Raw genomic sequence first — 20,829 nt, forward strand, 5'->3', positions numbered from 1 at the left:
GCTGCAGACACACAAAGGAGAGCCCCCAGGCCCGTCCAGAAGGGGCTTTGTTTTAATAAACCCAAGCCGTCAGCTTACTCTCTCATGATTTACCTCTTTTCCTAAAGTTCAGATGATAAAATGGTAAAAGCCCAAAGGACTAATTTCCTTGAACCAGTAATTTCCCAAAACCCAGGAGGAAACAGATTAATAATCTAACTTTAAATGAGCCAAGGATATTAATAGGTAGCTCATAGAAAAGGAAAAATAAATGGCCCAACTTATTTTTCATAATGTGTATTTGTTCATTAGAGAAACGCAAATTGAAACTAGAGAGACACCATTTTCCACCTGTCAGACCGGCAAAAACCAGAAGGCTCTGTAACCCATGGGAAGCTCTCACACACACTGGTGGCTGTGACAACTGGAACAATCTCCTCTGTGGACAGCAGTGCAGCAAGACCCATCATTACTGCACATATCTTCAACTCAGGAGTTCCACTTCTGGGAACTCATCCTTCAGACTGACTCGCAAGTGGAAAGTAACCCACGTACACCATTTACTGCAGCAAGGGTTGTAACTGCAAAGGACCAGAAACAACCAAAATATCCCTTCATCAAAAGGGGCCTGGTTTGCCTGGTTTGCCTGATGCAGCTTATGCTGCATCCAGGCAATCCTATACAAGAATGGGGAGATCTTATCGGTGTGGCTATGGAACTCTTCAAAATACTAAGTGAAAAAAACCAGAAACACATGAGAAACTGATGATAAGGGCAGCTGCTGGGGAGGAGGTGGGAGACTTTACTGCATACATTTTAGCACCTTTTAAATCTTAAACCATGTGAAATATTATTCAGAAAAACAAAATTAAAATCCTTACACATATTGCAGACTTCCCTATTACTAAAGTTTCTGGCTTAGCTTGAGCTAATTGAGTTGCTGTACTCTCCTGCAGTGTATCCTGCCTTAGGGAACTCGACAGCAAAAACATGGGGCTGCAAGTCACTGACATCAGGTGGAGGCTCTGCAAGGGGAGAGACCTTAGGGTCAACCAGGCCTGCACTTCCTCCCTCTGTCCACAGGTGGTGCTATGAGGCCTGCTGCCCTGGACGGACGGCAGTGGCTGCTGACCAAGAGGCAAAGAAACACGCAGGCACAAGTAAGTAACATAAAATAGAAATTAACTTTATTTCTCTGGAAGAAGCAGGTATCCATAGCTGGGGCAGCAACTTTGGCAACAGAGGCTGGTGGGAAAACACGGAACAGCACAGGGGAAGAGCTGGGTCAAAGAGGAAGCACTGGTGTCCCTCCAGGGCAGCCACCCTCTTGGTCTCCTTCCAACCCTGGGGCCTTGGGCCCTGGTCCCTGCCACAGAATGATCTGGCACCCTTGCTCTGCTTCCTGAGCCACCTCAGGCTATTTCCAGGCAGAAGATTCTAAGACCAGCCAAGTCCCATAACACATCCATGGCGAGGCCATAAGTCACATTCTGTCCGACACTCCAACTGCCCACCAGGGGCTCCATGGAGAAGGGCCCAGCCCTGGGAAGGGCCTGCCAGGTATTGGTCCACCTTTCTGTGTAGCCAACACACCCTCCCTGACTGGGGACACACTCCAGCCCCAGGCCTTGCCAGGGACTGGAGCCAGAGGCAGGTCAGCCACAGGGCCTGCTGAGGCCACCCTCAGGCCTGCCTTCTCGGGGCCCCTTCCTGCACCTTGGCTGGGGGCACTGAGGGCTAAACCGAAGTTGCAGGGCCAGCGCTGGGTGAGGGAGGAACAGGCAAGACGGGGCTCCCAGGCTCCTGCTGCCTTGGCCTCACTGTGCCACTGGGAGCAGCAGGTGGCAGCAGGTCCTCCAGGCCTGGGCAGAGCATCTCCCTGCCTTTGTCAGATGGACAGGCTCAAGTGATTCCTTCAGGGCAGACCCTCCGGCTCTCCAGATGTCTCAGCGCCTAAAGGATCGGAAACAACCAGAAAGGCCCTCCATCAACAGAGTCTGGGATGTCCAGCGTGGGTGGCCATTGAGAGCGCCTCTCAGTGACAGGCAAATCAGTTGAAAACTGGTAGTTCTAGGTAATAATTTTGAAACTTATCATCTTGGGATGCCTTTTTTCTTTTCTCTAACAAACTAAAAATACGAGATAAGCAGTCCTGTGTATTAGAGCATCTGAGGGCGACAGGCACAATAAAGCCTAAGTTTATTTGAACGCAAGTTAATAAGAATAAGCACGAGATAATGGCTAACGTTCAATGACGGTGTCCCGTGTGCCAGGCACTTGCTGTGTGGTACGACAGACGCAGCTCTCCTGATTCTTCTAACCACTGCTGTGAAGTGGGCACCATCACTCATACACATTTACAGACAAGGACCTCAAGAGATCAGGACCCGTGCGGGGCTGACGCCGCCCATGAGCAGAGGGCAGGGCTCTAACTCAGGCCGTCTGTCCGCCACCAGAGCCCAACGACTCTGAAACCCACACCCACCAGCGCCTCTCCTGGGATGATGCTGGCATTTACCCATTTCAGCACTTTTTGACTTGATAAAATTTTCATATATATATAGTGATACTATATATATCATTGTATGTTATTTATATATCTAGATATTTTGTTATATATACACATGAATTTTTTATAGGAAAGATTTTTTTTTGTTAGATGTTTCTTTAAAAAGGCATTAAAACTCTGTTACTTTAAACTGAACTATGAAATGAAAAGATGAGAAATATTTGTGTAAATCGTTGGGTCCTGAACTCCTGGCACGGGCTCGGGGGTGCTGTGGGAGAGGCCCGGGAAGCGAGCCCCCTGCAACGAGAGATGCTCCGATTCCCTTTTTACTCATTAGTTCACTACAACCACGTGCTAAAAAGTCTAAATAAACGCACTTAGGAGAAACTGTTTTCCCCCAGAACTGTCTGTGCCCCAGGATTGGGGCTCGCCTTCCCTCCGCTCAGCTGGAAAGCCCTGTGTCTCCTGGCCATGAGTGGCCTCAAGGTGTTGGGCTTTCTCCTGGAGTGGTGTGCCCCGGGACAGCCCTCCAGGGACAGGCAGGGGCCAGGGTGGGGCTTGCTCACTTGTGGTGGGCTGGGCCACAGGAGCCCAGGAGGTGGCAGCCGGCCTGCTCCAGGTTCCAGTCGAACATCTCTAGCACTTTGTGGCACTCGCCTCGCGGCCGCAGACCCAACCCAAAGAGCTGCTCCACCTGAGGAGCAGAGGGTGGTGCCATGGGACACACGGGCTGAGGGGCACCAGACCAAGGTGGGGGCAGAGGAGAGCAGAGGTGGGGGGTGAGGGCAGGGGAGAGCAGCAGAACCAGTCTTCAGGGTCCCTGAAAGCCAGAGTGGGCAAGAGGTGGTGGTACCTTCAGATACTGGGCAGCCCTCTGCACGCTCCAGCTGTGGCTCTGCAGGGCCGCCTGGCACTCCTCTGTGGTCACCCCATGCACCATGGCCTGCAGCTGGGCACACCCACCCCCACCTGTCAGCACCACTTGGGCCCGTTTCTGTGTGTCCCTCGGGCCCCTGCCCCTCCTCACTCGACAGCCAGGCCTGATACTCACCATCTGGATCTTATCTGCTGGCCGTCCAGCCTCTGGCCCGTCCCCAGGGCAGCCCCTCTGTGGCAGCCGAGTGGTGGCCCTCAGGGGTGGTGGCCGGGTCCCTGGGTTGCTGTTGTTGGTGGAGAAGTTGGCCTTGGGGTCTGGGGCAGCCTGTGGCATCGGTCGAACAGTAGCAGTGGGGGCGGCAGGGGCTGGGGTGCTGGGTGGAGGCAGCAGCAAGGGCACAGGCAGGGGGGCTGGCTCTTCAGGGCTCTGGGTCTCACGCAGGAAGCGCTGGTAGCGCTCCAGATAGGGGGGGCGCTCAGGCAGCAGGTAGTAGTGGGTATTGCTGACCTTCTTGCCATCGCGGACGATGGGCAGGATGCAGGGACCAGCTCGTGGGCCAGGGGCCTGGATCACCTGGGGGGTGGCATACTTGGGGTCCGAGGCGAAGCTCTGAGTGGTGGGCATGGTCCTCCCGGGTGAGCTTGAGAGCCGGGGTGGCAGCGGGGAGCTACCAGGTGGCACCAGGGGGCTGGGGGTCCTCGAGCCTTGAGGGGATAAGGGCTCCCGGGGAGGCACCCGGGGAGGGGAGGCAGGTCCAGGCCATCGCCCCATCTCCTCCTCGCCTGAGGGGGCTGGAGACAGCTCACCACGTGGGCGTGTGGGCCTCGGGGGGATGGGCACCCGGGGGGGCACCTGAGGCTTGTCATCGCCTGGCGGGCTGGGTGAGGGGACCAGCAAGCCAGCCGGGACCTGCAGCTGCTGCATGCACTCCTGCTGTAGTGCCTGGAAGATCTCTGCGGTCTGAGCCGAGTCGGGCGGCTTGCTCCCACCCTGGGTCGGGAGGAACAGGTTGTCCTCCAGGGGAGTGAGGAGCCGTGCCTGCTCGGGCACAAAGGCGTAGTTGGTCTCGCCCTGGCTGGGCCCAGCAGAGACCCCTGCATCCACCAGGGTGCTGTTGATGGAGCAGACCTCAAAGTCATCCTCATCTTGGGCCACATCGTCGTAGGCTGGAGGCGGGGGCAGTGGGCGTGCATCCCAGTCCACCACAGGCGTGGGATGCAGAGGCCGGGGCAGTGCCCGTGTGGGGCTCTGAGGCGGAGTCTTGTCCAGCAGGGAGCAGGCATCCATTGCCAGCTGTGCCAGCGAGGGCGCACAGGGCCGTGGGGCTGGGACCACGGGCTCCTCGCCGAAGTCAATGAGCGTCACCTCACCGCTGCCACGGCCTGCCTTGGTGCCCGGCACCCGGGCCGAGGGCTTCGCCAGCCACAGCCCGCGGGGCAGGCCTGGCTTCCGCAGGCCCAGCCTCTTGAAGTCGCTGGACAGGAGGTCTTGCTCCTCACTCACAGGGTCGTAGGTTGGTTCTGCGATGGAAGGGAGACCCCGACAGGGAGGCAGCATTAGGCAGGGGGACAGGGAAGGTGGCTGTGGGGAAGAAAGCCAACTATCCCCCACCAACTCCCCACTCCCACTTCCTCCCAAGGTCAGCCCTCAGTGGCCAAAATTCTCAATGCACACCAACCCTATTCACACAGGAGGGCTGAACGTGCTCTGGATGCCGTCAGCCCTCTACATGGAACCCGTGCCTCTATCTCAGCTAGAGCAAGGAACACCCCACACTTGGCTGCCTCTGATGCCCCCTCCATCAACACACGAGCCCAAACACCCCTGCTCACGGGCCCTGGTTAGTAATCCCTATCCCACCCCATTACGGCAGACCATTAGTGCAGGCAGGGGGCTATGGGATATCCCCCACCATCAAGGGCAACAGAACTTATCCCTGGAGAGGACAGAGCTCCTGACCCACCGCCGTGAAAGCCCAGACACAGCCTCTGCAGGTCCCAAAGGGAGTGGGACAGGGCCAGGCAATGGCAGAGAGAGGCGGAGGTGGGCGCCAGGACCACACATGCTTCAGAAGCCCAGGCTTTTGGGGTGGGGGAGAGGCAGGCATGCTGGGCCTGGTCAGCAGCAAAGCTCCCAGCATTCACCCACTCCACTCCCACCCAGCCCACCCGCCAGGGCTCTGTACCTTCCAGGAGGAGAGGAAGAAAGAGAGGAGAGAGGGGGCGGGGGCCGAGGCACCAAGAGCGGCCCCACTTACTCTGAGTGAAGATGGCAGGCTGAGGTGGGCGAGGTGGAGGCTCCCCTGCAAGAAAGGCCATGCGGAGAGTAGAGGAGGGCAGAGCAGGAGAGACAGAGGACAGGGAGGGAAGACAGCCAGACAAGAGGGCAGAGAGTGGGGAGGGAGAGAAAGAGAGCCGTGAATAGGGGCGAGTGACGTACAAACCCAACAGCAATGGGAAGCAATGGGGCGGCAGGATGGGAAAACCGTGTTCCGGAACGACAGGCCCAGGATCCGGGAGATGGATGAGGCTCCTGGCCAAGATGAAGCCCGTGGGGTGGTTTTGGCTCGGGAGAGGAGAACAGGATTAGGGGGCAGTGAGGAAAGCCAGGATCTGAGCACGGCGGGAAGGAGGAGGGAGGAGGGAAGCTGAGGCGGGCAGGCCAACGCAGGAGTGACCGAGGATGCCCACCTCGGCGGATACAGCTGCCTCTCATCTTCCACCCCACGCCCAGCTGGAGCCAGGGACACAGCTGTCCCCTTGCCGTGCTGACCCAACCATTCCAGAGCCAGAACAGCCGGCTCAGGATGGCCTGAGAAGACAGTGCCCCTCGTGGGAGGCTGATGAGCCGGGGGACGCCGGGAAGTTGGGGCTCTTACTTTTCACCCTTCCCAGATGCTGGGCGGATTGGGAGGCGCTCAGTTCCACGCTCAGCAGGTCGGGAGGGTCCATGGGGTTTCCCAGATACAGTCTGCGGGGAGAGAACCAGGTCAGGGGGTGGGGAAAGGGTGTGGAGGGCAGCAGTGAGGAATCTCTGCAGGAGATGCCGGGCCGTCCCACAGGGTCAAGCGGAAAACAAAAACCTGAGTGTGTCCAGGGGACCACCTCGTCCTAGCCCCCTGCAGACTTGGGTCTCGAGCACAGGACTTGCAACTCCCAGTAGCTCCCTTCTGCAGATCTAAGCTGTATGCAGGGGAGGGTATCATGGAGAGAGGGCAGACAAAGAGCTCCTGACTGCGGGCTGAAAAGCCTAGGACTGTATGGGCTCCGAGAAGACCCTACAAGGGCAGAGCTGGCCCTCTGCAACCCCCACGGCACACCAACCCACGCCTGGAGGCCACCTGCTGACACTCTCTTCTCCCCTACCAGGCCCAGGGGCATGGGGGTTGCACTCTCCTGGTCAGGGTGGGCGGGAGGCATCCTTCTGCCCCACTGCCAGGAGGCGCGGTAGGGGCTGGGCCACCCATCCTGCTCCCGATGCACCCTCAACCCCTGTGCCAACTGTGAGGATCTGGGACTTAGTCACTGGGGCTGATTAAAGCCCAGAGGAATGGGGCTGGGCTGGTCACGGCACACCAGGAACGGGGCAGAGGGTGCCGGGCCTCCTTCTGGAGGGTGTCTGTGCTCTCCTGCCCCAACTCTCTCAGGCCTTCGCCTGGCTCTTGTGAGCGAGAGACACAGGCCACCCTCCCAGAGCTTAGTGTTCTGGTGTGGTGGGGCACGGGGGTGAAGGGCCTGCCTCAGCACACTCCTTGGGGGCAGAAACCTGTGTCAGGAGAAGTCAGAGGAGAGAGAGCTGCAGAGAGCGTGGCCCGGAAGCCCCCTGGGGCCAGCAGTGAGGCATGGTGGCCTGGGCTGAGAAGCTGCCAGGTGGCTCCCTGGGGCGGGGCACCCAGGAAGTGACTAATTCTTCTCCTCTGTGTCCTCCCCAGAGGCCCCCCCATTGACCTCATCATTTCACTTCGAGAAGACGAACCCCCTTCCCTGAAGTGAGCAGGCGGGTGGGGGCGCTGAGCTGCTGCCTAACCTTCCCTCTGAGGTTTCCTCACAGCGAGTTCTTTCTGCCTCTGTGCCCTAGGCCTGACCCAGCAGCTCCTGTCCCCAGCACTCTGGTACTCCCAGCAGGAGAAAGGAAACTGCTACTCAATCGCTGGGGGTCATTAGAGAAGTTTTCCTACTTAACAGTTCCAAAGGCTGTGCCCAAGTCCATGTCCCTATAGCCAGCGAGCCGGGGTGGGGCTAGGCTGCGGCCCCTGGAGGCCTTTCCACCAAATGGAGTGTGGATCCATCCTCTGAAGCTCCTAATCTCAGCTCTGCCTACAGGTAAAAGCTGCTGAACAATGAGAGACTCCCCCCACGGTCATGACGGGGACCTCGGAAGCCACAAGAGCCTGAGTCCCAGGGAGTGGCTGCTGGCCCTGAGCCCCAGGCAGGGCCCTGCCCGGTACTCACTCGTCGATCTTGTCGGGGAAGCCCCAGCAGTGGCGGGGGTCGCTGTCGCCATGCCCTGTGTGGATGAAGCTATTCTGCAGCGGCTGGCTGATGTCCTGGGCCGACAGGCCGGCCACAGAGGTCACCACATTGCGAGGGAAGGGCCCCACACACAGTGTCCGCGTGTTCTGCCCACGCCACCAGTAATTCTCAGCCCTGCCCAAGAGAGATGACATGGTGAACACCAGGGCGTGGTGGGACGGCCCCAAGGAGTGGGACCCTTTTCATACCAAGCTCTCTTTAGCCACGATACCTGACCACCTCGGCAGAGGGCTACGGCCCCAGAATCACCCCACCTCCTTCCAGCAACCCCCCATGACCTGCCTCTCCCCCAGGATGGGCCTGGCTATTTGCACACAGTCTTTACCCTAAGCTACCTACGTGGATCAGACAGCTTTTCCTATAGTTTACAAATAAGGAAACAGGTTCAAACAAGTGACATGACTTGCCTACAGTGACCAGAAAGCTTGTGGCAAACCCAGGATTCGAATCCAGTTGTCGATCTGTAAAGCCAGTGCCCTTCTCACAGTACCTCCTTGCCTCCCTCCCCTCTGGCAAAGCCTGGGCCCCAGTCCTCTTCTGACCACCCAATTTCACTCTTCAGCCGGTTCCGGGAGTTCTGAGCTGCAGAGGCCCAAGGGGGCACCATGGCCTTAGCAGTGGGCCGGGGCCAAGCCCTCCAACCAGGACCCACCTCCTGCACTCAGCCCTTCACGCGTCTGGAAGCACCTGGGGCAACCCACACCTTCACACCACCAGTTTACGTGTCTCTAATGCCTTCTGCCACCCCCTGGCAGGGCTGTGGGACCCTCACCCTTGTCCCCATCTCCCTCCTTGGGAGCTCTCCTCGTCTTAAACAAGGGGTCTAGAAGGGAACCTACCTCCCAGTGTGGCTGGACTGTGGGACCACCAACCCCTCACTCTGACCTCAGATACAAAACCAGTTGAACGCGGCCTAAGCCTGGACTGGGGGTGGGGGCAGGCGGGCAAGAAAGAACAGAGCACCCTCCTGGAGGCTTCGAATGCTAAACAGCCAACAGGGATCACTCACACCTGAGGACGTGGGCAGAATCTGGGCTCAGGCAGAGGTGGCGACAGCATCATGCTGCTGTGGTGGACACACGTGGCACCAAACCGCGTGCCCTCACAGTCAACTCGCCACCTGTACGTCACCTGTCCGTGGCCAGGAGCGTAAAGAAAGGTCCCCTCCAAACTGCAGCCAGACCGGAGAAGGTAGGGGAGGATGGAGGCTGCAAGGAGGCAGCGAGGCCTGAGCACTTGGACCCTCCTCTGTGAGGTGATGCAGCCCCCTGGGGCAGCGTGACCCCCACACAGCCTGTTTCAGAGAGCAAAAGTTGAACCCCACGAACAGCAGTCCTTGGGGAGCCGAGAGGTGGGGTGGGGGAGGGGTAGGAGTCCAGCCTCCTTGTAAACAAGGCCGCTGACCGGCCCACCACAGACACAGCAACCCTGTGATTACCACCCTGCCCTCTGGGTGGGAAGGGCAGGAAAGAAAGGAAGAAGAGAGGACAACACCCGGGAAGGGACAAAGCCCATCCAAATTTAGCAGAGCCATTCCAAGAAGAGAACCCCCCACCCAGGGCCAGCTGAGGTCAAGGACCTCCTGTGAAGCGGGGCAGGGAAGAAAGCCTGGCACCAGGGGACCCCGCTGCTGTGCTCCCCCACCACCACTGGCGACCCGGGTTCCGTGTGCCCCTTCACGGAACTGTCTCAGGCACCAACCCAGGGCTGGACGTTGGACTCTGCTCTCCACACCTCTTCAGAGGTGCTCATTAACCTGGGTGAGAAACGCAGCTGAGGCAGAGATGCAGTGCAGAGTAGAATGGATTCACGTTCAAGGCCAGGTCTACCCCATGACCATGCCCCGCTGTGTGGACCCTGAGCAAAGCCAGACTGACAGGAGGTCACTCCCTCTGCTCCTCTCCTTTTGCCAACACAGCCAAGCTCCTCACACAGAAGCCTCCTTCGGACCCACTTCTGAGAGGGAGGAGGGAGGAGAGAGCCGAGCCCACCTCCCTTTATTACAGGTATGGCCGAGGCAAGAGCCCCCATGACTGCTGGCAGTCCTGATGCCACTTCTCAAAAACGTCTTTGCTATTCGGGGAGGGGGAGTTGGAGCACAGACTACGTGCAATTCTTTGGGAATTGCATCCAAACACGCAGAAGCAGCATCCTCCTGACAAGGCTCAAATGTAACTCCCGAGATGGCCAATGCTACATTGCACTGCCCACCCATCCCCTCTGAGGCTCGGTGGGGCTGGGGTACCAGCAGCCCAGAGAGAACCGAGGCCATTCCTTCCCACCCGGCCTGCTCTGGCCACACTCTGACTTGCCCCTCAGAGAACAGGCCAGAGTCTCCACGGCAACAGCAGGGCCAAGCAATCGGGCAGTCACTGCAGCAAAGACAGACACAGACGGGGAGTCCCTGAGGGAGTGAGAGAAGGCCCAGCACCCCCAGCGCGAGTTTTCTATTTCCTGCTGCCTGTCAGCGTCCTGGGACAAGCAAGAGGTGAGGCAGCACCTGGGAAACTGAGGCCTGGGCTGAGAACTGCCTAAGGCTGCCCCGCTCTACTGGGGACCAGAAGTGTCAGTCCTTGTCCCAGTCCTGCCTAAGGGAGGCCAGAAAAGGTTGACAAACGTTGCTTGAACTTTCTGCTCAAAACACCAGCTAGCCCACTTCTCTCCGGGTGTCCCAAGCAGCCCCTGGCCTCGAGGGACAGCACAGACCCTTGCTTCCCCCTCCCCCACCTACAACAGGAAACAGAGGCTCCAGGGACCAGGCCAGGCCAAGGACCTGCAAATGGATTTCAAAACCTCTGTCCCTCTTCTCCAGTTCCACAAAACAGAACATGAAAGTGCTGCCAGCATCCCAGCCTCCCAATGAGACCCCCTGGGAAAGAGCAGTCATCACGGTCCCTCAGTCTAAACAGAGCCTCACATGCCTGGCTGACAGAGCATTTAGGTCTCCTCTTTGTCCACTGCCTGGTCCCCCGAGAAGCACTGGGCCTACAGAATAAGTCAGAGCCAGGGGCAAGGGGGCTCCCAGACTCTGGACTAGGAAACAAATACCGGAGACAGAGCCACAAGCAGGGATCTGAGACTGACAGCAGAGCACAGATGCGGAGAGAGCTGAGAGCCAGGCTGAGAGCAGGCGGAGAAACACATAGAGACCCACACACACAAACCTGGACCCAAAGGGACGCACAGGAACAGAAAGCCCATCCACCCGAAGACATGGACACAGAGCCAGCCAAACAAACACAGATATTCAGGCCCCGAGAAAACAAGGGGGCAGAGGTCAAGCTGTGGTACCACCGACACACAGGCCCACTCCCAAAGCCTCACCGGCTGTCGTGGCCTCCTGCCCCTCACCTCCCACCTCCTGAGCAGCTCCAGGGACCAAGGGCAGGCGCTATGGTCCAAGTCGGGCTGGTGGCCCTGGAGGAGGAGCCCAGCGAGCCCACACTGGAAGGCAGCAGCAGAGCTAGCAGCTGGGGCCAACTGGAGCCTGAGACGGAAGGGCGGGGCAGGGCACACCCATGGTGGCCTCCCAGGAGGAGTGGCTGTCCTGACCCCTCCTCACCTCCAGTGGTGACCCAGGGCGCTAGCTCCAGAGACACATGCCCCAGAAACACCCTGAGCTTCTCAGGAAGCTCCTAAGTCATCCCCCGGGGAACATGGGGCCCTGGCACACAGGCCCCCACTGAAAGCAAGGGATGGAGGAAGTAAAGACCTGGGGACTACATGGCACGAAAGGGGTCAGGTCCAAGGCCCTCTGGCTCCTGGAGGTGGGAATGGTTGTAGGCCTGGACTTCTGACTTAAGGTCCTGCCATGTACCTCCAGAGTGGCCCTCAGGCTAGTCTTCCTATTTCCAGACTGCTCCCCAGAGTGCCACGCCTGCCACCCATTCCCTGGCCCCTCAGCTCCAAACCACAGACTACATTCCTTCCTGTCCCCCAAGCCTCTCTCCTTCTAGAAGCTTTCTGCTTCTGTCCACCACCACTGACTCCCTGACCACAGACCCCCCCGCCCAATGCAACTTGTTGGTATGCCATTCTTAGTCCCAGACACTGGGCCCAAAGACAGGGGGGCCCCAGCCGGGGAAAGAGGTGCTGGGTCCACAGTGGGTGCAGGTCACGTTCCTCCACAACCAGCCTGGGTTCCAGGGCCTACGCCATCACTCTGACCCAGACCCAGAGGCTCTCCCCTCTCACAACCCCCATGAGGCACCAGGTTTAACCAAAGGCTGCAGACCCCCAAATCTGAAGTCCAGGTAGAAAGGGTTCTGTGGGAAGCAGCCCCTGCCCCCATCCCTGCCTGGCTCTGAGTCAGAGAAGCTGGGAGCACAGGGAATTTCCTTTGCATCACTCCTCTTCCTGGTCCTCCATGCTCACCCCCAATGCCAAAGGCATCTCAAGCCTGCCCTGCCCCAACCAGTTTCTCAGACACCTTGGGGATCAGATAACAGAGGGTGGGGTGATGGTGGGTGGGGCCTCCAGGGCAGGTGGCTTGAACTGCGGGGGCTGCAGGTAGGAGAGGGTGACTCAGGAGATGCTGCCTGTGGGCAGAGACCCGTGTTGCCAGGTGTGAGGGAGAGGGAGGGTGCAGGAATCGAAGCCCTGAGAGGGGAGACTGGGGACAGAAAGGTGGAGGCGGGGGCAGCAGAGGATGGAGGGGAGCCCCAGGAAGGAGCAGTGGGGCTCAGTGGGAGGGCAGAGGCTGCCAGGAAGAGGGTGGGGCTGCTTTGGGTACTGAAAGGCACCCAGGTGGGTAGTTAAGAGTCCTTACCCTGGGAGGAGGTAGGGAGGAGAGGGCAGGACTACAAGAGGAATGTTCAAGAGTTCCAGAGTCCCCAGCTGTGGCCTTGAGGCCAGGCTGAGCCACTTCCTATGCCTCACCATAACACCACAAGGGCAGTTTGGCCCTGACGCACACAGCCAGGGCTAGAGCCAGGTGGGAACTGGGTGGTGGTGGTGTAGGCGGCGCGGTGCTAGACAGGGAAATTCCCGGGGAGCGGCAGCACCTGCGTACTTAACTCCGAGCACTCGGGTGGATGCAGGCCTGTCCTCTCCCGAGGCTGGATCTGGCCCACCACAGCCTGTGGGTCACCGGGGGACCGTGGAGGCAGAAGAGCTCTCACCCACAGGCCCCACCACCCTGCGCCTTCAAGGCAGTGCAGGTGCGGCCCCGAGCTCCCTACCTCCCCTCGATGACGGTGATGACGTCATTCATCTGGATGTGCAGCTTGTCTGGTTCCTCAAAGTCCTGAAGGGCCCGCATATCAGTGGGCTGGGCCTGGGGGCAGAGACAGGTCACTGCCCAGCCCGGACCAACCCCTGCTTGGATACCCCAGCCCTCTGGGCAGACCAGCCCCCACCTCCAGCAGGAAGTCCCGCAAGGCGACAAAGGTAGGTCTGTCCTCTGGCTTGTGAGCCCAGCACTGGACCATGACATTGTAGATGTCCTGGGGGCAGTCCTCAGGCCGGGGCAGACGCTCCCCCTCCTTGTCAATCTTATGCAGGATCTGGTGGTGGGTGGTGCAGTGTGAGGACAAGCAGAGCACTCAGCTCTTCACTTCCCATCTTCCCTCCAGCCCACGGAATAACTAGAGGTGCAGGCCGCCATGCCTGCACCCCAAAGAGGTCTGCCTACAGGGGCTGGGCCTATCCCCAGGCCTCTGACCCTCACCCCCAGGTCTAGGGCCTCTGGACAGGTGGCTGTGGCAAGGGCTAAGAATTCGAGCAAACCCCAGCCCATCCCTCTCCTGATCACTGGGGGCCCTTCTCTCTACTCAGCTATCTAAGAGGTCATGCAGACACAGGGTATGGGGGATGGGACTCCTGCAGAGAAGAGCCAGTCCAAGAGAACTAGGTTGTGAGCCCGGGATCAAATCAATGCCCCACCACCACCACCCTATGGGGAGCACGTCCCCAGCCCCTCACCTGACTGCCATTGAGGCCAATCCAGGGCTCCTGGCCATAGGTGAACATCTCCCACAACGTTACCCCAAACATCCAAGTGTCGCTGGCATGGGAGAAGGTGCGTGTCTTCAGGCTCTCAGGGGCACACCTGGCAGAGGCAGGGGTCAGACAGAAGAAGGCCTCTCAGATCACCCTACCCGCATCAGCCCCAATAGACATAAAATGCTCATTCAACAAGATTGTAGTTGCCCCGTGTGCCAGGCTCAACAGCAGGTGTTGGGGACACGGTATGACATGGACAGGGCAGGACCTCTTGACCGTGGGGGGCACAGACCCGCAGTAAATCATCTATGCTCAGGTCTCTTATCCACACGCAGCCTGGGGCGGGGAGAGGGTGAAGGCCCCAGGTCAGGGGAGCAGGGAAAGGAAGAAGGTCAGAAGCTCCAGGGGCATGGGGGAGGAAGGGGGAGATTTCAGGCTGTCTTCTAACTGTGGTGGGAGGATGACAATTTCCAGATTTTGGGCAGGATCCTAGGATTTGGGTCATTTCAGCAGGAAGCTGTGGGTGGGAAATTTGGATAGGGCCTGGGGAAGAACCAAAATGGGTGGGAACAGTCACAGTGGCTTCACGCAAATATCCCCACACTCCCTCCGGAACTCCCCCTTGGGTGAAGAAGAGAAACACCCCTGCAGTGAAGCCAGCAAAGTGGTGTTCCATGGCAGGCTGAGGCGGAGAGTGAGAGGCCGCTGCCCTGGATGGGAATCGGAGGATCACTCAGGGGATCGCTCATGAGCTGGCCCTGCCATTCAAAGGGGGTGGGACCCACAGAAAGCCACTCAACATCTCTAAACCTTGTGTTCCTCATCTGTGAAATGGGAATAACAACAACCTGCTCACTTCACAGGGTTGTTTCAAGGGTGCTGCATAAAAAAATGTGGCCTTATAATTTACCATCTGAACCAGCATGCTTGAGTATGAAAGGGGGTGCTACTAATTACCCCAGGACAACAGGCATAATCCAGGATGGACAGTCACCAGGGTGTAAAGTTAGTTATTAATCAGGGTGACTGTACATCCTGGATTATAAGGGCTTTCTGGCAAGCAGAACTAGACTGACTCCTCCCACCCCAAAGCAGGGAGACCACTCTCCTTTGGGTGCCACAGACACCAGAAGACCACGATGGTCTCAGCACAGGATAAGCTCACACAGAGGGCAGGGCCAAGTACCACCCCAGTGTGCAGGTAAACATCCCTGGTGACAGTCTCCGAGGCCCAGCGTGGTCTGGCCCTACCTGCCGCTAGCTCTACCTGGAATGTGCTTACCAACCAGTCTTTGCCTGGCTAACTTCTCCTGATATTTCAGGAGCTTAATGTTGAATTCTCCAGGAAGCCTTTAGAAGTCCCCACAGCACTCATCCCTGTGCATTCCAGTACCTGGCACACGGGCCCTCAAGAATTCCTGGACGGATGAGTGAACGGATGGGCACACAAGACGGGCAGCCCAGGCCCAGAAGAGACAAGGGCTGCTGTGAGTATAAAAGGCCTTGGAAGCTGAGGCCTGGGTGTGCAGGGACCAGGGTGGGGCAGAGTGGGGTCCAGGCCCTGTGAGCTGGCAGCACCTGCCCCTCACCAGGCAAAGGGCACCTTGCGATGCTCCTGCATGACGTAGTGGTCATCATTCTGGGGGAGTGCTCTCATCAGCCCGAAGTCCCCAATCTTGACCAGGTCGCGGGTGGCCAAGAGCAGATTGCGGGCAGCCAGGTCACGGTGAATAAAGCGCTTGGACTCCAGGTAGCCCATGCCCTCAGCCACCTGCACAGCGTAGCGGCTCAGAGTACCCAGGAGGAAGTGGCCCTGGTGCTTACGCAGCCGGTCCAACAAAGATCCCAGAGGCGCCAGCTCTGTTACCTGAGGCCACAGAGAAGGCAGGAGGAATAAGCATGACTGAGCCCTGCCCCTCCTTCAGCACCCAGGCTGGGCTCCCAGTCCCTCTCCTGAAGGCCTGCCAGAGCCATGCTCGGTGCCCCTTCCTGGCCTGTCCTCTGGGGACCTCTAGGAGTCCTACAGCTTCCCAAGCCTCTCCCTCTAGGCAATGTGGGAAACTGAGGCCCAGAGAAGCAACCCAAAGAGGCTCAGGTTAGAAATTCCAAAAACTAAACTCTAGGGCCAGCCCCTCCCATGGATGTAACTCTCTGCCAATGAACATGAGCAAAATCCAGAGATGAACATGAGCAAAATCCAGAGATGGACATGGCTCCAGTGGACACCGTCAGTACTGGGCCAGGCCCATGAGCCCCTCTGCTGTATCAGGTAGGGGATCCAAAGCAGGATCTGGGGGACCTCTGACCTTTGTCAGGATGAAGGGAGTAACCACAGCACAGGCAGGAGGATGGGGGGACCAGGGGCCCAGAGACCACAGCCCCTCCCCGTATTCACCATCTTCATGGGCGGCGTGAGCACCACACCATAGAGGCGAATGAGGTTTCGATGGTCAAGCGAGTGCATGGCATTGACCTCCCGGATGAAGTCGTCCATGGCCTCTGGCTGGCTCAGCACATCAGGCTTCAGGCACTTCACAGCCACACTCACCTGCCCAGAGCGGGATCACAGAGAGTCAGGACAGAGCCCACCCACCAACACTGAGCCAGTCGGCTCCTCCCTCCAACTCAGCTCAAACATCTCTGCCTCCGAGCTGCTCATCCTGGTGGGTGAGCATGTCACAGGTGCCTGTGGCCTGGCTGGGGGAGGACAGCTGGCTGACCCCCAGGGGCCATCAGCTGGGCCTCCCCTCCCTGGGTGAATGCCCAGGTTAAATAGCAACCATAAGGTAAAAGATGACCAGTATGACAACAGAATACTAAACTGTCATAATAAAATGGAATATTAAAAGCATTTTTGGTGTGAAAGGAAAATGCTTTCAATATAATGCCAAAAAACTAATCTATGGTGACAGAAGTCAGAATAGCGGCTTCCCTGGAAAAAGGGGCTACACAGTGGAAGAGACATGAGGGAGCCTTTCTGGGGAGATGGAAATGTTCTCCATCATGATCCGGGCATTGCTTACATGGGTCCAAGCACGTGTAAAAACTCCCTGAGTGTAACCTCAAGAACTGTACGCTTTATTGTTTACAAGCTATCTATCCTCTGGCAAGAAACTTTGAAATATGACACCAAGACCCAAGGGCAAGATTTAAAAACTGTATCCAAAATTAGTATCTTAATTAAATTCAACAATATACCTGAGAAGGGAGAAAAGGCAGAAATGCTAACTCTGCTTCCTCTGAGTGACAGGATTACAGGCAAATTTTTTTTCTTATTTTTTAAATAGTTTCCAAACTTTATTATAAGTAAATTATTTTTATAACTGAAAAAAGAAACAGACGTGTCTAGTTAACCTGAGCACAGACTCCAGGGCGTGCCACTGTGCGACCTATTCCCAGCTCCCTTCACGTCCCAGCAGAGTGGACAGATCCACCTAGAGGGCAGAGCAGGGCCTCACCCCAGAGGACCCAGAAAGCTCACCGTCTTCCCCGAGGGGGCGTCCCACTCGCCCCTGCGCACCACGCCAAAGGAGCCATCTCCCAGTTTCTCGAAGAGATGCAGGTCCTTCTCCCCAATGAGGCAGGTGAGGCTCTGCAGGGGCCCCTCCCCTGTTGGGCCCCCTGGGGTGGGCGAGGTCTTCCGGAAGGTGCTCTGAGAGTGATGAGGGGGGAACTCAGCCTCCAACCGCTTTCCACTGAACACCTGTTTGAAGGCAGCCAGGGGCCAGATGGAACCCTGAGGTCCCAGAGCCAGTCACTCAGTCCTGCCCCACTTGGTCCTGGGATAGGCCTTCAGATATGTCCTGGCTTTGCCAAACTGGAGGCCCATGCCCCCTCCTGACCACACCCCCAAACGGAACCCACAGTTTGGCCTCAGGGTGTGTGCCAGACATGGACTGACATGCATGTAGCTTGTGGCTACCGTGGCCCCACACCCAGCTGTGGGGTCAGGGACAACCTAAAGCCACTCCAGGCATCACCTTCTGCCCAAGCCGTCCCTCCCTTTCCCCTCTACCCAGCACAGACTCCAACCCTAACCCGAGCAGATGGGCAGGAGCCTGAGGGGCCCTCCACAACCACCTCCCCGTCCATTTTTAGCCCTGGCCCCTTTTCTGAGTTGCCCATTTGGCGCTGTCTGTCCACCCTCCCCAGGGAGTCGGCTGCCCTTCATCCTGCCAGGGGAGAGGATAATTTGAGCCTGAGGTTGGACCGTGAGTGTGTGTGGGGGTGCAGATGAAGCAAGGCTTTGCTGGGGAAAGGCCTGGGAAGACAACTGGGCTTCTGGAGGGGCACCTAGAGCTGAGGCTCAGAAAGAAGGAAGATTACCAAGGACTCTGCAGCCTGGGCTGGAGAGGGAAGGGCCGAAGGTCAGCGCACAGGAAGAAGGAGGCCCTGAAGGTCAGAGCTGGCCCCGTCAGTCTGACTTGGCCACCCCACTAGGGCACCCAAAGCCTTGGCTTCAGGCTGCAGACTCTGCCCAGTTGGACCCCTGCCCCCCAACTTTGGCAGAGCCTTATCTGTATGGGGTAGGGGGTGTCTCCAATCTGGAGGGCTCTTCTGGCTGCTGCTCTGTCCTTCCTCCCAGAAACTGGAATCCCTTACGTTTGCAAGCAATGTTCAGCTGACAAGGCCATTCACAGCCTTTACCACAAGGGACCCTCCCCACAGCCCTGGGAGGTGAGCTAGGCAAGCGTGGCCAGCACTATTTTACTGAAGACATGCCTCAAATCCGGCCTGGGGACCTCCTGCGAGTCGGTAGTAGATCCAAGACCCCTGAATCCTGGCACACTGCACAGCTCTTTCCTCATAGCTTCACCTGCCCCACACACTTATCCTTCCCTAAAACCTGGGCAAGGGACCAGGACAGTGTCCCCAGAAAAGGCCACAGGATCCCAAGAGACAGCCCCTTTGCTAGATCACAGCCAGGAAATCTCTGCTGCCCAATCTCACTCCAGCTGTTCTGCCCTGCCCGTCCCCCACCCCAGCCCTGAGGCCAGAAGTGGGGAGGGAAGGCTCTGGCTGGTTCACTTCCTCCGGCATTGTCTTCCAGACAATGGGCAAAGTTCCACTGAGTCAGACCAGGGACTCACCACTCCAGAGACCCAAATTAGGGCAAAGGGCAGGGGGGCAGGCCGAGGGGAAGGAAGCTGTCAGCAGGGCCAGATGACCAGAGAAACCCTCCACAGACTAGGGAGGGGGAGGAGGGAAGCAAAGCAAAGATATCCCAGGTCCAGACAGTCCCCACCACCCCATGCTGGACACTGGCCCCAACACTCAGACAGAGCAAGGGCTCAAGTTACGGGGCACTTGTCAACAAGCACCCAGCACTCCACAGCGGGAGGGATGTGAAGCCATGGCTGCACGCAGGCCGCTCACGTGCCATCTCTGGCGGAGACAGACACTCAGTCAGGCAGCTCTACAAGTACCCTGCCTGATAAGACCCTGGAGGACGGAGGTCTGTACAAAGTGCGAGATGATACCTGCCTGGGAACGGGGGAAGGTCCCCAGCACAGACAACAGAGTGGGGCCCCGTGAGGCTGCCCACCCCATCTCGCTCCTTGTTCACACACCTTACTCATCCAGGACTTGCGTTTGCACATGGCCTTTCTCCTCTTCACAGCCTCCCACAGCCGCCGCTGGCCTGCGCGGAGGGAAGGGTAACCTGTGTGGTTAAGGCGGCTCACACCCCCCAGAGATGCTGCTGCCCACCGGCAGGCTTCCTCAGTCCCCGAGGTGGGTCCACCACTAGACACCACACGGCACAATGACACCAAGGAAATAAACCGTCCCAACCAACCAGGGGCTGCAATTAACCAGACGGCCACTGCATTCCACTTCTAGCAGTGGTTCTCAAACCAGATGGAGGGGTTTAACCACCAAAACTGAACAGTACTGTTCTCTTCCCAACTCTCAAGGGGGAAAAAAAAAAATCAAAGTAACGGATAGAATTTTCCCAATTTTTAGTTTTCTCTCATATAATTTTATTACGTTACTGGCATCAGACACCAACTATCCAGGCCAAAAGTAGCATAAGTGTCTAATTTAGCACATTATAAGTTATTTAGCTATTTTAAGTTGAATGCATTAATAAGTTTCTAATGTTCTACAGAGAACACCATGACTTTCTAGACGCTACAACCACCACTTTTAGCATAAATACACAGAAAAGAAATGAGTTCAACTTACAGAGCAGATCTTTGACAGAGAGACAAAGAGAGGAAGAGATGGAGTAACAGAAAATTAGCAAAGCATCTAAGCGTTTTTATCTTCCCTTCTCCAGAGATCACTGGACATGGACCACTTTGGGGTTCAAAATGAAGAGAACAGACCCAATTCTACACTTATAAAGGAGGAGGAGACAGAAGAAATACGTCCTACAAATGTCCAAACAAACAAAAAGCGGTGCGTAATTAATCCTGGGTAGCCAGAGCTTTAAGACTCCTCAAACCCCAATTCCCCTTTACCACCGCCAACTGTCCTCATGCACTCTCTGTGGGCAGCACCTACCGATGCCCTTCCCCCCACCTCGGGGGCTGCTGGACAGGCAGTGAGAGTTCTCAGCTAGGCCACCCCATGGAATAAAGGGGGAGGGCTATTCCCTGAGGTTGGCCATCCTGAGGATAGAGGAGGTAAAGGGTCAGTGGGGAAACGACAAGCAAGGCCAACCTCCCCACCTACCAGGCCGGCCCATGCCAATCTTCTCCAGGTCCTCATTCTTGACATACTCAAAGTGGGACAGGCGGGTGACGTTGAGGTCGTCGCGGAGCCGCAGGAAGTACTGTTGCAGTTGCACCTCGGACAGCAGCTCCAGCAGCCAGCCTGTGCCCTCCTCCGGCTGCATGCTGCTGCTCCCCAGCCTCTGTGGGGACCGAAGAACGGCTCAGGGACCAGGGGATGCAGGGAGCAACAGGGAACCCTGCCCCGAGTGCCCTGGACTCACCCACATCCCACTATGCTGCTGCGGGGAAGGACTCAAACCACTGTCTTGC

General features: G+C 57.6%; 1 protein-coding gene across 15 annotated transcripts in view; it reads right to left on the reverse strand.

The window, feature by feature from the left end:
* Positions 1-1,144: 1,144 nt before the first annotated feature.
* Positions 1,145-20,829, reverse strand: part of TNK2 (tyrosine kinase non receptor 2) — a 39,958-nt gene continuing 20,273 nt past the window's right edge. For 4 of the 15 annotated variants that reach the window (XM_087439771.1, XM_087439769.1, XM_087439763.1 and 1 more), the window contains 16 exons: positions 20,519-20,699; positions 19,411-19,481; positions 17,322-17,576; positions 16,236-16,388; positions 15,430-15,707; positions 13,820-13,946; positions 13,255-13,401; positions 13,078-13,172; positions 7,817-8,011; positions 6,244-6,335; positions 5,805-5,930; positions 5,623-5,667; positions 3,540-4,885; positions 3,342-3,437; positions 3,055-3,182; positions 1,145-1,932 (listed from right to left, as the gene is read on the reverse strand). In XM_087439771.1, the coding sequence (XP_087295897.1) occupies positions 1,926-1,932; positions 3,055-3,182; positions 3,342-3,437; positions 3,540-4,885; positions 5,623-5,667; positions 5,805-5,930; positions 6,244-6,335; positions 7,817-8,011; positions 13,078-13,172; positions 13,255-13,401; positions 13,820-13,946; positions 15,430-15,707; positions 16,236-16,388; positions 17,322-17,576; positions 19,411-19,481; positions 20,519-20,681 (3,324 nt within the window). In that variant the 5' untranslated portion in view covers positions 20,682-20,699 and the 3' untranslated portion in view covers positions 1,145-1,925. The other 11 variants (XM_087439768.1, XM_087439766.1, XM_087439765.1 and 8 more) reach the window with 11 other exon arrangements.

Source organism: Ceratotherium simum, chromosome 15 (assembly GCF_057802395.1).
Source record: "Ceratotherium simum simum isolate JZ-2026a chromosome 15, ASM5780239v1, whole genome shotgun sequence".
Taxonomy (NCBI): domain Eukaryota; kingdom Metazoa; phylum Chordata; class Mammalia; order Perissodactyla; family Rhinocerotidae; genus Ceratotherium; species Ceratotherium simum.